Source organism: Cygnus atratus, chromosome 2 (genome assembly GCF_013377495.2).
Source record: "Cygnus atratus isolate AKBS03 ecotype Queensland, Australia chromosome 2, CAtr_DNAZoo_HiC_assembly, whole genome shotgun sequence".
NCBI classification, from domain to species: domain Eukaryota; kingdom Metazoa; phylum Chordata; class Aves; order Anseriformes; family Anatidae; genus Cygnus; species Cygnus atratus.
Genome location: NC_066363.1, coordinates 138,236,423 through 138,253,789, shown reverse-complemented (window position 1 = coordinate 138,253,789; position 17,367 = coordinate 138,236,423). Strand labels below are relative to the sequence as shown.

The window sequence follows — 17,367 nt, the reverse complement described above, 5'->3', positions numbered from 1 at the left end:
ATACCTTACTTAATCCAGAGTTTGAGTCCTTATATAATTAAAAAATACATAGCTCAGGAAGTAACTCATATATATTGAGTTCATGAATGACAACTAAGAGCTCCCTTATGCCATGTAAGTTTACTATCTACGGAGAGAAGAATCCTCACATAAAATTCCATAATGTGAAAAACAAAATTCAAATATTAGCATGGAATATCCCACATAATCAGTCTTTTCTAGAAGTGTAAGGCATGCAACCTGAAGATGTTTTATTAGTTAGCATGCTACCTTTGGACTTAAAAAGACTTTTACCTTGCAGGCTTCCCTTAAGAGTCGTATAAATAATTTAATTCCTGATCTACAAATGCACTGGAATACCTAACTACTGATGAAATCTGTGGAAACCTGCATCATCCTGCCTCTGATCTCCATCTTCCAAAGGGTAGAACAGTTCACATTCTTTTAGCTCTCTGAGGTGTTACAAAGAATCATCACAAGACAGTGAAATAGTGTAACTCTACTTCGCGGACTATCTAATGACCAGAACTAGATAATGAACAAACGTACACCATCTGGCTGTACAGAATGACTATTGTTATGTAATTATGCCTCGGTAAAACTAATTTTCATCTTATTAAGTATGATGTGCAACATTTCACTGCTGTGGATTAATAAAGGAAATAGCATACCCCTTGTTATTGAGTACGGCTTTGTACAGTGCAAATAAAAATATGACTTCAGGTACAATAAATACAACAAACTGAAGTACAAAACTGAATGCAAACATACTGTATTTTATTCCAAGATTCACAAGGAATGCCCGTACTTCCCCACACAGGGATCTACTGATCATTTCTTGTTGGTCTTCCCTACTAGAATCTGGCAAGCTGCACTTCAACTTTCCAAAAAAACATGAAAATGAAAACTATTCAAGGAAAAATCTGCAAGAAACATTTCTGAGGATCCTTGCAAAGCAAGAGTGGTATTTTGTTCAGTTTCATACAACAGATCATTGGCTCCCTGACATACTCAATGAGAGTTGCAAAGAGCTGTTCCAGATGGTCGTATGCCAAGGACAGAACTGTAATGCAGTATATTGCCACACTCAATTCATTACCACACAGAGAAGTAATGCTTTTAAGCTCAATTATTATTATTTTTTTTTAAAACAGAGTTTATTCAGGCGGCAGGAAGCAGAAGTTGCTGCTGGGAGCTGTAGAAGGATTGCACAGGGATGGGGGCGAGGCCTCAAGAGAGGATATATTTCTTTATTTCCTTCAGGGCTGTTGTTTTTTCCATTGAGAGGAGGGAGAGGGAGGAGGAGATCCGCAAGCTGAAAAAGCAGTTTTCAATCAAGAAAACTTCTTTTGGCTAAGTACTCCCAGTTCCCCACATGCTGTTTGGTAAAGGGAATAAATGTGGACAGGTTTCATTTGTACATAACCTTATTAGAACTGTCTGACTGTTTCCAGTACTCTTTTTATATATTACACCATTAGGGAGCTTTTTATAACATCTACAGTGAAGGATAAACATTTCATAATGGGAAGAGTTATGACCCCCAATCCCCAGTACAGCATGGTATTTGGACAGGTTTTTCTGAGAGCGGGCACCCACCCTGCCAGAGAGTTCTAGTTCCCCCATTCTTCCTGCAGTGACCTCCAGAGGCATGGGAGGCAGCACATAGACGCTTCAGGATAACACTTTGAAGAATTTTAGACTAATCTCCTTGAAACATTTAACACCTAGTCTCAAAGTAAGATTACTTTCTTTCCAAATCACGCTGTAAGAGATAAAAAAAAAAAAAAATTCAAAAGCATGAGATATTCAGTACTACAAATATTGAACTCCAGAAGAAGTGGTAGGAACATTTGAATGATTTACTTTCTATATAAATGTTGCTAAAGCATTCATATTATAAATTATGTCAAAAGCTTTCAAATATTTATTTATATTACATACAAAAAAAAATTATATTTAGAATGATTTGGTTTTCATTCAAGTTTTTAAAACAAGACCAGATTTCAACTCAGAAGACTAAATTACAATATAATAAATTCTAGAATTTTTACAGCTCTTTAATTAAACAAAAACAAAACCAAAAACAAACAGTAATACATTTGGAAGTGGGAATGCAAAATAAAAGGCGGCATCTCTAATGAAGTTTTCTGTATGTGAAATACTCGGATATAGATTAGATTCTATACTGTACATTATACTGTACATGTCTATACATTAAAAATGAGTCAAGTAAGAGAGAAATGGATCTCGAAAAAGAATTTTAAAATCCAGTTAACCAAATAAACCATAGCACTGTGTCTAAATGATAAGTAAAACCAAGGAGAAGTACATGTAAACCAAATAATGAAACTAACCCTAAAATAATTCAGTAAATATCATTATGTTCCAGGTTAAACATGTCAATGAAACTTAAAGAATTAAAAAGAAAACAGTATCACAAGTAGGTCAAAGTATAAAGCTTCCATGATAGTTGCAGTAAATCTTAAGATGAAAATCACCCTGAAAACACTAAGCACCATGTAAAACACCATCCAGCCACCCTTTTGGTACATGCTGGAAATATCTCAATGGATGGCAAAGTTCAATATGGGTTCTTATAGTTCTCAGCACACCACTTCCACAGATCATAAAATCGACCCAGATGCAGCAAAGCTGACTGCCAATTAAAAAGCAAAAATGTGAATATCCTGAAAAAGAATTGTAGTAAATGTGTAAAAACGTAAGCCAAAAGGACAAGAAAACACTCATTCCAGCTTTCTCTTTAAACATATTCAAGCTGGAATTAAAATACAGCATTGCATACCACAAAGGAGAAGCTAATGTATTTAATTAAAACTGATCTAGAATAAAAAATGAAGTAGAAGACTCATGTAAAAACAATTTCAAAAGAAACTTACTTATATGCCAAATACATTGTAATAAAATTTTATTTTGGAAGTCTGCTGGGAAAAAGAATAATATCCAAGCACTTATACCAAAAAAAGAGAATTCTGATTATTTTCAACTGTTTCTCTTATTCTTATCTCTATAGCTTTCTAGTTATCCCACCAATTTTCCTATCAAAATCTATAACCATAAAGCTCAGACTGAAGTTTGCTAGCAACATGACTTCAGCCACCAACGGGAAGGAAAAGGAAAGGCAATTCCCCAGTGGCTGGTTTTGTAACGTTAGCTTTACTCACAGATTGGCCATAAGTCCTTTGGAGATTAATGTCATCTTTAAAGAAATGCCGGTGGCCCCACAACATTTTGTGAGAAAGAACTTGATGGGCAACTTGCCCAAAATCAAGGTCTAAATAGAAGGGGTCACGTATATATTTTCAAGACCAAGAATTTAAAAGCAAAGTTGTCTATGAAATTGTGTTAGTAATAAATAAATAAATAAATCATTATACGGCAGGAGAGAACCAGGTGATCTTATAATTGAAGAACCAATACTATCACTGTGTTTAACTGATACAAATAAATAAATAAATAAAAAATACAAATATACAAAAAAAAAGAAAAAAAAGAAAAACAAAACAAAACAAAAAATGTGTTTTCATCTGCATTCCAGTCCCTCCTTGTGATTTTATCATTGCTTTGGTTAGATCTGCTGTTACTGACCTCTGTTTTTCAGTGACAAACTAGAGTTTATTCTTGGTCATACTGTTTTCCTGCACGTATCCCTCCAGAATGGCCTTCTATGCTCTTTTGATCTTTCATCAATTCATCATGTACAAATCTTAGGCTTCATGCCATCCTCATGTAGCTTCTTTTACTACAGCTTGCCCTACTTTCAGGAAAATCTCACAGATTCCTGTCATCTTCCCTACTCTTGAAAATTAAATGAACAATAGTTCAATTTTTGTCTTCCCTCATGATTCGTCCTGTTTTTCTATTTAAATTTCAGGAACACATCGCTTAATTCAGACAGGAATCTGTATCTTGGGAGACATAAAATTGTGCATATATTTCATAAAGATTGGACCCACGGCCAAAGAGCCAAGCACACACAGCACCACAGAATGGGGGGCCAATAATGCAGAAGAATGGAAGCTTGACATGGCAAGGACCAGCAGGAGGAAGAGATTTCACCCGAAGCCTGACGTGCTCTTGCTGAACCTCTTCACCACTCTCTAGACTGAAGAAGAAAGATCCATCACATCAGGGGAGACTCTGGAGTTGAGTAAGGCAGCCTGATCTGCTCCTCATATATCAACCAGGGCAACTAAGAATAGGCAATGGCTGAGAGTGAGACTGTAGGGAAGCAACTGGGCCAACAGACCCTGCGCCATACGGGAACACCTAGAAGAGGCATTGATTGTTGTGGGTGACTCCACGCTGCAGGGGACAGAGGAACCTGTCAACCTGATCTCCTGTCTAGAGAGGTTTGTTGTCTGCCAGGGGCTTGAATACGAGATATCATGGAAAGACTGCCAAGGCCTGTCCACGTGTTGGACTATTACCCTCTCCTGCTCTTCCATGTGGACATTAATGATACCAAGGGCAAATTGTAAACCATCAGACAAAATTTCAGAGCTCTAGGGATGGTGGTCAAGGGTCTGGGAGCCCAGGTCATTTTGTCCTCAATCCTGCCAGTGACGCTGGAGGATGGGAGGAGTAGCAGACAGATTTTCCAAGTTAACAACTGGCTGCACTGCTAGTGTTGGCAACACGTTTTCAGTTTCTATGATCACAGGACCCTGTCTGAAGACTGACAACTGACAGGGAGAGGCGATATCCACCTTATTAAGTGAGGCACACGTGTCTTTGCCAACAGGTTGGTCAGCCTGGTAAAGGAGGGCTTCAAACTCTGAAAGAAGGGGAACGGGGAACATCACAGAGACAGAGTAGTCAGCAAAACACGGCTTAAGTTGGGATGCCTCCAGGGGGTGCATGCAGCCAAGGAAGTGTGTACAGCACATGGCTGTGGAGGATCCTCTTACAATCCTGCTGGGAAACCTGCATGCTCGATTACCTCTCTGAAATGCCTGTACACCAGTGCATGAAGCATTGGGAATATACAGAAGAATTAGAGATCTGCATGTGGTCACAGGGCCATGATCTCACTGCAATTACAGAGATATGGTGAGATAGCTCACATGACTGGGATGCTATCAGAGATGGCTATGTGCTTTTTAAGGAAGACAGGCCAGGAAGGCAAGGTGGTGGAATTGCTCTTTATGTGAGAGAGCAATTGGAATGTATCAAGCTCTGCCTCGGTGTGGATAAAGGGTGAGTCAAGAGCTTATGGGTAAGGATTAAAGGGCAGGCTAACATGGGTGACTGTTGTGGGTGTTTACTACAGGCCACCTGATCAGGAAGTCAATGAGGCCTTCTACAGATAGCTGGAAGTAGCCTTACGATCACAGGCCCTGGTTCTCATGGGGGATTTCAATGACCCTGATATTTGCTGGAAAGACAACACACCTAGGCACAAACAGTCCAGGAGGTTCCTACAGAGCACTGATGATAACTTTTTGATACAGTTGTTGGAAAAGCCAATGAGGAGAGGTGTGATGCTGGACCTTGTACTAGCAAACAAGGACTGGCTGGAGATGTAAAAGTTGACAGCAGCCTTGGCTGCAGTGACCATGAGATGGTGGATTTCAGCATCCTGCATGGAAGAAGCAGGGCAATAAGTAGGATTGCAACTCTGGACCTCAGGAGAGCAAACTTTTGCTTCAGGAATCCACTTGGAGGAATCCCATGGATTTGGGCCCCTGAAAGCAGAGGAGTCCAAGAGATCTGGTCAGTATTCAAGCATCACTCCCTCCAAACACAAGATCAGTGTACCCCTATGAGAAAGAAGGTATGCAAAGGGGGCAGGAGATCTACATGGATGAGCAAGGAGCTCCCAGCAAAACTCAATCAGAAGGAGGTATACAGGAAGTATTTTTTGACTGTTATATAACCTGTAAAACCTGTATGCACTTTTATAGCATATGTATGAATTTGTAGAGTAAAACAAAAAAGCATATTAAAACTAGAAATTAAATTTCAAAAACTCCAAAATCAGAAAAAAAATTAAAACTAGTATTTTATAATTTTAAAACTTAAAATACCAAGCAAGTGTATGCAGGCTTTACCTTTCAGTTTTGTTTATATAGAGGGCAGGGCTTTGCATGTGTATCACACAGTATACAAGGAAGACTCAGTTTAAATATCTCATTCTAAAAATTTGTCTGGTTTTAGTTACAGAAGCACAAAAAACAGTTCAGAACCAATAGGAAATGTTCTACTTTATCCTCCTCTAACTTAAAAATGACTAAGCTGGTTTTACTCAAGCTTTGTAATAATACAAACAAAAGAAGTTAAAAACAAAAACAAAACCTCCTGTTGCTTGTAGACTGAGAAGCTGAATGTCATGTCTCAGCCCTGGAGTTATTTTTATGGACATAACAATAAGCCACTCAGAAAAGAGCTTATAATGGAAAAAAAGACACAATAACTAGACAATAACTGCAGTGCAGCAATTAGTAGTGATATTCCCTTCAAATGCATAATCCAAAACTCCGTGCAAATGTGCTTGCCATGCAAAAAAACAATTCAGAGTTAGTTGATTCAGATATACTGCAAATAATATCTGTAATGTTTGTGCTATGTAACTTTAGAAGAGAGTGAAAAAAAAAAGTTCCTACCTACTGGCCATGTTCCATTCAAGTGCTGGATTTTGAGAATTTCTTTCACTCTCTGGCAAAACCCCTCCTTTTCCATTTTCCTTCTCTGGTTTCAACTGATTCCAATGAGCAGTACCAATGTTTATAGATTGAAGATCTATTTGATATTGTCTGTCTTCAACTTCTGATCCAGGGTCTCGAAGAATTCCTAGATTCAGTGCTCTTCTGTAATACCAAAAAAAAAGCACTTCAGAACAAATTGCAATGAAGAGAGCAATCGTGAACAAAGCTCAAAATCAGACTAAAATTTGCAATGAACAAGTTTTGCTTAGTAAGACAATTAAGATACAAAAATAAGAAAACTCAGGTACGTGTTTTGCTACTCTTGATTATATCCAAGCATTAATTTAGGTCCAGATCTTCAAAAGTATCCAGCTGCCTCTCTCTTATGGATTTGAATGAGGGATACGTAAATAAATATATTTCAAAGTTTAGCCAGATCCACCAAAGTCAATATGAGATCAATCCATTGACTTCAGTGGACTTTGAATCAGGTCCATACGAGCAGCCTTATGGGAAATGCAGGAAAGCATCTACTGAAGAGATAAAGGATGTGTTATTCAGGTCTTCAAAAAGAACAGCTACATGTCAGTATGGTGAACAACTATACTGTGCGATAATTGTTCAAACTTACCCGAAAGAATAAAAATTAAAAAGAACATTCTAAGATGAAGAAAATCTTTTTAACACATAATTTCAGTACAGAGTTGTGTTATTAAAATTCTTCTGACAAGGGAGAAAAAAAGCATTTTTGAGTGAACCACACTACTTGTGGACTCTGCCAAATTCTGCTGCATTGGAAGAATATTTGTATTTGCAGCTGAGCTTGGAGAACAGTCGTATCAAGCTTCAACAAAACATCAAGAGATTTAAGATGAGTGGGTGCTGTGAAGACCATTTGTTCTTACTAGTAACCAGTACGAGAGGAGTCATCTACTATAATTTGCCTTTTGCTAATGAGAGCTAGGAAATCTTCCAAGAAATGAACTTGCCCTTTCTATATAGTGAACAACATAACTTTATCCACAATGCTCATTTAGTAATACAATAAAAAAGCACAATTGAACTTACCACTTTTTTTTTTTTTTAACAAGCTAGGAAAAGGCACAAGGATATGATCTTGTTCATTTTGCTTTGAATCTACGCTCACATCAAATTATAATCTATTTTTAATGATTTCATACATTACTGAGTTGAAGTTTGAAGGGTTAAAAGCAGCACACTGCAATCTGTGATACATGCACTAATGCAATCTATAGGTATTGGTATGCACCATATTTCAAAGTGCAGTCCCTATGCTGCCCAAACCCAAACACAGTTGAAACTGCTGATACCATTGCCATTGTCACTGATGGAGTATGCTAGCAATTAAGATAATGAATTAATTATCTACCCACAGGGGCATGCAAATGGCAGGAAAGCCAACAGTTCTGACCAGAGTCACACCTGCTGAGGCAGTGTGATGGCACCATTCAGTAGCCCTATAACCTTCTGAAATGCTTATCTGAGATGCACTGAAAATCTGTTATGTCAGCAGTGATATTTCAAAATTAAATGTGGTTTCTTAAAACTTAGGAATGTGTTTGTCAACTTTTCACATAGAGAGATCTAACCACAACAACTGTGTCTTTTATTATTCTTTCTAGGCATTATTTCCTCAACATGTATGTAGTCTTATTTATTTATTTATAAACTACAGATTACTGTTTGGCCCAGTGTCTATTTACTTACCTTGTTCAATGGAAGTAAATATTGGAATATATGTTTTGTGAAATATTACTGAAATTAAAGCACCAACTTACATATTTTATGAAACCTGTTTAAGTATACAAAATACAGAATATGATCATTTTACCTGCATAATGAATCATTCTCTCCACTACTTAACAGTAAAGAAATTTTTTCATTCATTCTTTTATGAGCAGCTCGAGAGCTTGCATTAAACTGTACCCAGCACTATATTCCTTAGGCTTGTTCAGCACAACCATGATGTGGTGAACGGAATTCCTAGAGCAAAATTTGTCTGTGTGTGGCAATATGAAACTCCACATTGTGACAATGGCGTTCTTCCCCTCAAAAATAACTTATTTAATTACAAAAACAATGAAATCACTCTTTGACACACACACACACTTCCATGCAGCAAAATACACAGAGCTACTATTTGGACATAGGGTACTAGTGTATTTCATGGCTAGTATAATATTAATGTAAAGGATTTTTTATTTTATTTTTTTTTTACATTTTGACTAGACTGATTATTACTTTCAGAAGTACAACTTGCCAGCTTTATACAAGGATCAAAATATAGCTTTTTTTCCAAATATGTACATAGACACATTTACATGACCACTTATTTGTGGTTTTCTTTACGAACCATTTTTATAAGTAAGGCCCCTGTTTTATTAGGTATATACCTTCAAGAAGGATGAGAATAGGTTAAAATGAAGGAATTGGCCTAATCTTAAACACATACACTATGCATAAGGTCTGTAGTCTTTTTCATTCTGTAGCTTTCAAAACCCTTACAGAAAATAAAATCAGGGAAAAAGAGTAAGCTGAGATTCAAGACTTTTCTAGCCCTAGCATAAAAGTTATTTTACCATCTGAAATGTACTGTAGGAGTAATGATTTTAATTGCTTCACCCTTCTGAAAACAACCTCACTATCCCATCTGAACCTTTCGGCAGGTGGTATAGACTACAACAGTTGGTCAATAATACAGTAAGATCATAAGCAAACAAAGAAGACCATCAGCATATAACAGGAAACACAGCTTTAATGTTTTTCTTTTCAAATTGATTTAGTCTGGGTCAGGCTTTTTGTATGTTTATATAAGAAACAGCTCATGTTGAACCAGTTACTTCATGCTGCTGAATAGGCATAATTCTGAGACCCACTATAAAGAAGTTAAATCTATCCACTTATAACTCATCTGAGACCTACAAAAAGCTAAACAAGGCAGGAAAAAAAGCATTGTAAGTCTATACATTATGTAACAATCAAGAAATATACATAGACTTCACACATAACAGTTAATTTCTTTCAGCACTTACTAGATCTCTGTGTGTACTCATTTCCCCTCCCAGGTATAGAGATGAGAAAGCTATCCATTCAAATTAAAGGTTTTGCCCTGATGGTAAAAGATGCTTCCTATTCTAATTCCAAAGGAAACAGACAATAAGCTTGGATCAAAAAACACCCTCTATTTTATAGAGATAAAAGTTGGACCTGGATACAGATGCTATGCAAAAGGACTACTTTCTCTTCTGCTTATACAGTTTGAGTCTAAATGAGTAGGAAATCCCATGATCTACGAACAAGGAGTTGCTGAACTAGTGTTGAAATCACAGCAATATTTATAGCTGACCTCGTACTCCATAATTGCATTTTTCCCATTCTGTTCAACATAATTTCTTAACTTATTCTCCCTGACAAGGCCACTGAAAGTGTTATACCAAATTTGGGGGAACTTGAAACAACTGTTTCTTGGGGAAGCAATGGGCAACAGCCCCATTTAGAGTGAGATGCTACAGGGCATGATGTTAAGGGCAGAAAGAAAAAGTGTGGTAAACCTAGGGCATCTATGATGACAATACTGGCCTTCCAAAATGCTGAGCTTTTATTAGTAAAACTCAAGGCAGGAACCAGCTTTCTGAAAAAAAAGACAACTTTTTTTTTTTGCTCTCTCTCCTTTTCTTATAGCAAGTGGATGCCATTGCCACAAAGAAGCTAAAGCTTGAGTCACTGGGAGAAAAAAATAACTTTCCTATCATTGCAGAACATGTGCTACATGGACATGATCTTGGAGCATGAATGAAAGAAACACTGTATCACGGCAGTTGGTAATGGAAGACTTGGATTTGATTAAATTTGGAGAGATTAGAAGACATATTTGTCAGAAAGACCCAAAGAAGAAAGAGAAAGAAAATACAGGACACATAAGACACAGGAGAGGACAGGAGAGAGAAGAAAGATGGGATCGGGCTCTAATGCTAAAATTAGATAAAAGCTGGAGCTAAGAAAATTCTCTTATTACAAGAAAGGAGGAGGAGACATCCTTACGCAAGAAGCATCAGTCCTGACAAAATTCTAAAATTTTGTTCATAATCCTGGGTATGCTTTCTGCCATGTAGCCTGAGCTCCATATCTTTCCTAATGGGTAACCTCAGCGTTTCTTCCCCACTCTGCTATCTGTCCCTACAGAGACTCATTTGTGGCTTAACAGACATAATGTTTTATGATGGGAACAGTTTAATCCATGTCAGTAGAGCAGACTCAAATGCTGCCAGCAGTATACCCCACTTCTCACCATTTCTGCTATTTTTCTCAGAGCTATGCCACATATGGCTGGCTTTGCTGGCAGCCACTACTTCTCCCCTCTCCAGCTCAGCCCCAGAACTCAACTACTGCCCCATCTCCACACTTGCTGGCAGCACACTCTGGATTGGATACCATCAAATTCTTTATCCAGATCACCATTTTAGCAAATGAATAGTAAACTCTAACTTTTATATAATTCTTATCTCAGCACTGTAATGATTAAATACAAACTCAGTACAGTAAGACTCCTCTGTTTAATGCTTTACTGATTACCAAGTGATGCTGTCTTGTTCACTTTCCATTGTAACATTAATTAATCTTCGCAGGCATCTGCTTCATAACAACAAAAATTACATTTCCCTTATTAGCTCATTAGTCTTGTGTTCTGTACAGCCAGATACACCATCATCCCCTACAGAAGTACACTACATGGTGTGAGTGTCCTGTAAGTCAAAGTGGTTAAAGTACCTGGATTTAGTTTCAGCTTTGGAGGACCTTGTAAAAGAAAACAGCAATGCCAGCTGCATGAGCAAAGTAAAAATGATTAACCGCTTCTAAACATTTACATAGTAGACAAATAACATCACATTACTAAATCTGAGGAATAAGTTATTAACTGAATTCCAACTGAATACTTTTTGTAGTCATCAATGGTCATACTTATAACTATACAATGGTTTGCAGTGTTTATAGCTTTTTTGCATAGACATAAATCAATTTAAGAGGTAGATTACTTGTGCAATTAGCATGCTGAAAAAGGAAGACCAGCAGTAACTGAAATATGTACAAAAACTTCTTGTGATCGTGCTAGGCAGTTTCAAACAATTGATACAGTCAAGCAATAGTCAAAAGTACAACCTGGATAATTTTCCTTTGTTTTTATATAATGCTGCTTAAATGTTTGACTTGTGTCTCTTACGCAGCTTAGTTCCTTTTGCTTTCTGTATACCTCCAGATGAATACCATGGCCAAGAGAGAAATTGGTACAAGTGTAAAAAAGCTAAAGAGGAAGATGAGACACCAAGTAGTTATAGAGAACTTTAGGTAACTCAAGAATATGCAAATTACAGCAATTATGGAACTCTGTGCTTTCAAATCATCATAACAATAAATAATAATAATAAAAAGATTCTGCTGTGCACTAGTGTGTACTAAGGCATCATTCAAAACATGAACGTCAGAGCACCTGGGGAAAAAAACAAAGGACAACTGGATCTACAGGACAGCTCATCCAGACCCACAACCATCCAACAGACCAACTAACAGAAGAGTACTAAGGTTTTGCCGAGTGTCACTGTGTGTCTGTTAGTCTCCTCAGAGTCTGGAATACATATGGATGTGGTGTTAGATACACGTATAGAAAATAAACCTTTGAAAAGGAGTTTGATTTATTGCTGTTTCAAGACAGCTGAGCTTCAAGACACTTCAAGCACAGTGCAGAATCTACTACTAAGAATGTCCAAGTTCCCTGCAAATGAATGACATCAAGGGAAGATGGTCATCTCTTCCGCAATGCCATCACACTATCTACAATTGTTTCTCTTAAATATTTCCAACTGTTATTAAACAGTCACGTTTGAAACAAATGTAAATAGGATACATACAAACACAGACTTATCCCCTTTCACAGCTTCTAGACCTTTCCAGTTGTTCAGCAAAAACTGTCTTCTACAGAAGATAGTAGTAATAAAGCTATTTTTTTCCAGGAATCTTACCAAAATATGCCATTTACTTTTTACTAAAAGTTTTCAGCACAGCTTTTTTCTTGCCAAGCTGGAGCAGACAGGTCTTCCCTTACAATTAATTTGTAAACTTTGTAAGTATAAATATAGACAACGGTACAGGTAAAAATCTCAGTTCTTAATCCTGCTCAGAGATACTTTTGAAATAGCAGACAATCACTTTTCTTCTGGCTAACTTTGTGTCCTTAACTTAACCAGTTTCATCAACTACTACAATTGAATTGTGCACATATTTACTTTCACCCTAAACCATTTTTAAAAGGACTTATTTTCACTGAGCTACCATAATGCAAAAGGAAAGAAATATGGGTTTTGAACACATAAAAGAAGAAATATGAAGAACTGAATTGAATGCTTTGAGAGTATTTTGCACATGTGGCTGATACCCTCCCCCAAAAGACTAGAAGATGCTCTTTTGGCTACAGCGGAGGTGACAAACCTAACTGGGTACATGGATGTGCAGAAGAACTAAGTCTGCCAGGTGCCCAGACATTGTGCACAAGGAGGCTGGGAACAAGGGAGGCTGCTGGGACAGGCCTCTGGGCTGGCCATGTTTTCCTCTCTTCAAGGCTAGAACATGCCAAAGGAAAATAGGAGAGGCAAGTTTCATTTCTACCCCACCCCACCCCAAGCTTATTATGTGACTCTCAGCAACAAAATTAACATCTTCAGCCACCAATTTACTCATACATATTGTGAGCATAATGTCAAAATCACATTGTGAATATGATTAATTGCATATAAATCATTTCGAGATACAGCGTTATATGAACACAAATGTATAAAAACATTTTAAAATTAAGTACTGTTAATTTTTAACAGGATGTTATTTATGTAACTTAAATATTTTTACTTAAATATTTTCCCTTTGAAAACCAGCGGGTACATATTCAGAGGAAAAAATAACAGCATCCCTCCACCCCACTAATTACAGTGTTGGTGCCAGGTGAGTGGTACAATAATTCTGTTTGCTGTCCATTTAGGAAGGTCAGAATTCAGTGAACTGGACTACACCAAGGACAGGACTGGTAGCTGTGCACTGATCATATAAAAGCCACTGAACACATGAAAGGAATTACAGTAGATCACACATCAAACATTTCGGCCTGGTGCTTCCTTCCACTAGTCCTACAGGCAGGAAATGCTCTACATATCCTGTGAGGTGACCAGACATTTAGAAGCAGTCCCTTGCTCCAAGGTCGCTGGTATAGTCATTTCCTGCAAATAAGCTGATGAACTTTTGCAGTGCAGTTGTCTTCTAGACTTGTATCTGGAACACAGAATGAATGATCCCATGATGATAAGGTATGGTATGGTAAACTACAAAGTAATTTCAGCCTGTCAGGAAAAAAAAAGCATGAAACGAAACAAAGCTAAAGTTTGCAGCTGTGCATTTAGATGTCATCTGGTTTAATGACTTTTGTAACTTTATTGTTTAAATTCCTCAGCAAAAATAACAGCCTGAGCAAGTCTGAACTTTTAAAGATCAGTTTTTTCATTTTTATACTGTTTAATGTTTAGACAGTTTGAGGAATCTCATTATATTTCTTAAGCATTCACCCAAATTCAGGGAGCATAGTATAAATATACAGTTGACAGACTGTATAAATGATAAGTATGCACAATTCCAAAGGAAGATCTGTATGATATTTTTGGATGCCAAATGTTTCTACAAAAAACAAGTGGAATAGAGTTTCTCTGAACAGAGTCAGTGAGGACTGAGCTTGAAGAGTTTAAGTGGAAGCCTGGGGTAGGGAGGTTAGCAAAAAGAAGTCAAAATACAATGTAACCCAAACGCTTTTATGCTTTTAGATTCACGGTAGAAATAATTTTATCTCAAAACTTAATGCTGTTTGGCTGTAAGAGGACCTTTAGTTTTGATTTCTCAAATATTTCATGCATGATTGGTTTACCATATAGCTAAGGTAAACATTCTTGTTATTCTGTCACTGCTTTCATCCTGTATTTTACTTTAGTTTAGTTGACCATTTCACCTAGTTTACTGATACAATACCTCAGTCTTTTCAGTTGTTCTATAAATTGACCTGGAAATGTTGAGTTTCACCAAACACAGTCTTCATATTTTATGCATGGTATATCTTTAAGTGGTGCAGTATGGTCAGGTACGATGGTACAATCTCGAAGACATACTGTCCACAGTTTGCTTGATAAACTGACATGGGACAGGATTTCTTTTTGAAATATTGTATATCGAACTCATACCTAAACATAAGTCAAATTCTGTACAAGTATTACTGAACATTAGAAATAAATACCAATTTTTTCCTTTATTCTAAACAGTATCTACCTATCCGTATTTTCAGCATGTATATATTGTAGTAGATGTTTGCAGCATACATAGTACAACGCAAAACCACTCTAAATGGCAAATATTTAACTGTTTAACTTTCCAAGGCGTAATTCACATTTACCTTTGACAAAGATTAACCTCCCAAATGCCACATATATATTTTTTTCTTTTTGCAGAATTGTTGCATTCATAATGGCAAATTGTAAATACTTAAAAAATATTGAATATTATATTGTAAAATACCCCAATAATAGTGTGATACCAGTAATAGCCCAACCTACTGTTTTAAAGTCACTTTGTGCTGAAAAAGATGAAACACTCATCTTTCTTAAAAATTATATTTAAAAAAAATACTTCTTTCCTGTAGTCCTTGCAGTGCGTTTCTCATTTAAATGTCATTGAGAAACTGTCCCGGTAGAAGACCCATTCCATACTCAATATGAAATATATTACCTTTCACGTTAAAAACAGTATTGTGTCTTCCTTTATACCCCATTAAACTATTGTTATTAGCATTTCCATATTTAGTACAAATTCAAGATAGATTGAAGGGTAGTTTACTACTAAAAATGCTCTGAGGAAAAAAAAGAGAAGAGGTACAAATTTTCTGAATTCATTGTCAGTGGTTCTTAGACTGTAAAAGGAATTATTCATAATACTATGGAAATAAAAGATACATTGCATGATGTGTATTTTACATTTCAAAAGATTTATCATATTAATACTGAAAGAAAACAAAAGATTATGAGTAGAGAGTCAACACAGTTTCAAACTTCTGCTAATCAGTTAGATTGTAGAAGAAACTCTTAAAGCCATCTATACAAATCTGATCTTCCCACATGAATCATTCTCTGATAAAATGAAGAATGGCATATTTTGTACACATTATGAGCTGTATGGGAGTAGTTTTATCTTCATATTTTGTATCTTTTAAGACTATAATGACATGACTAAGGCATGCTACTTTTTATTGAATATTCTCATTTATCAACTTATCTACAGGATGCATTTGGATCTCATTAGAAAATTTGGAATTCAAAGGAAATGTGGGGATTCACTTTATTTAAAATAATTTTAGAAAAAACCTACTTGAAGATAGTAAAATACTTAGGTTCAGCCAGACCTCCCCCAGCTCACAGGTTATGAAACTGCAGCCAGCTAACCACTGCTAGTCTGTCGAAACTAGACGCTCAGCTCACATGATTCTGAATTGTTCTTGCTTTTACATTCTGCAATTCTATAAATACTGTGAAATTTAATAAATATATAATATGATCTTAGTATTTACTCCATTATTTCAGTCCATTACCAATGGATAAAAATGTATTTTTTTATTTTTATTTTTTTGTTGTTGGAAGGGACTTTATTTAAAGTCCACCCAGTTCCAACCCCCTGCCATGGGCAGGGACACCTTCCACCAGAACAGGTTGCTCAAAGCCCCCTCCAGCCTGACCTTGAGCACCTCCAGGGATGGGGCATCCACAGCTTCTGTGGGCAACCTGGTCCAGTGCCCAGAACGAGGGAGGACAATCACCTCCCTCGCCCTGCTGGCCACGCTGCTTTTGATGCAGCCCAGGATATGGTTGGCTTTTTGGGCTGCAAGCGCACGTTGCCAGCTCATTTTAAGCTTCTCATCCACCAACACCCCCAGGTCCTTCTCCTTAGGGCTGCTTTCAATCCATTCTCTGCCTAGCCTGTATTTGTGCTTGACTTTAGATACTGAGATTTATCTAGATTTACTGACAGAATATGTAAGATTTGAGCTGTCTCAGGAATGTACCAAGACTGGGACTGGATGGAAACATGACCAAGGGCAAGCTCAGACCACTGACATGTTTTTGTAGTGGAACGTGGAAAATTAAGAGATGTTGAGACAGCTTTAGAAGAGGAAGTAAAAATCACCTAAGCAGCAAAACAGGGGCAAGTGACTGACTGATAACCCAATTAGGAAGCTTATACATTTCCTGTTGAAAACACAATTACCTGACTTGAGAAAATCAGATTTGCTTTAATGTTGATTTTTTTTCATAGCAATCCACTTTTTTTTTTTTTTTTTAAGCAGACATTCACTCTCTTCCTGCTTCTAATTTAGGTTGCAAATTTACTCGTTTCTCATGATATTGATAAACCTGTGAATGCCAATTTCCTTTCATAATTACCACGGTCTCCTCTTTAGACATGATGAATCTCTGCATATTAATTGCATCTACTGTACCGTGTTTTCAGGCAAGGAATTTGGTGTACTCCCACTCTTCCTAGTCCTTCCTCTTTCTCAAAGATGTTTTACCCCCTGAAATTGATTTTCCTAAGTTTACATCCTGAATAT

At 36.9% G+C, this 17,367-nt stretch overlaps 1 protein-coding gene across 1 annotated transcript in view; it reads right to left on the bottom strand.

Moving 5' to 3' along the window:
• VPS13B (vacuolar protein sorting 13 homolog B) overlaps positions 1 to 17,367 on the bottom strand; it is a 476,457-nt gene that overhangs the window by 167,012 nt on the left and 292,078 nt on the right. The window contains exon 31 of the mRNA XM_035546369.2: positions 6,627 to 6,830. Within this exon, the coding sequence (XP_035402262.1) occupies positions 6,627 to 6,830 (204 nt within the window). The remainder of the gene's footprint in view (positions 1 to 6,626; positions 6,831 to 17,367) is intronic.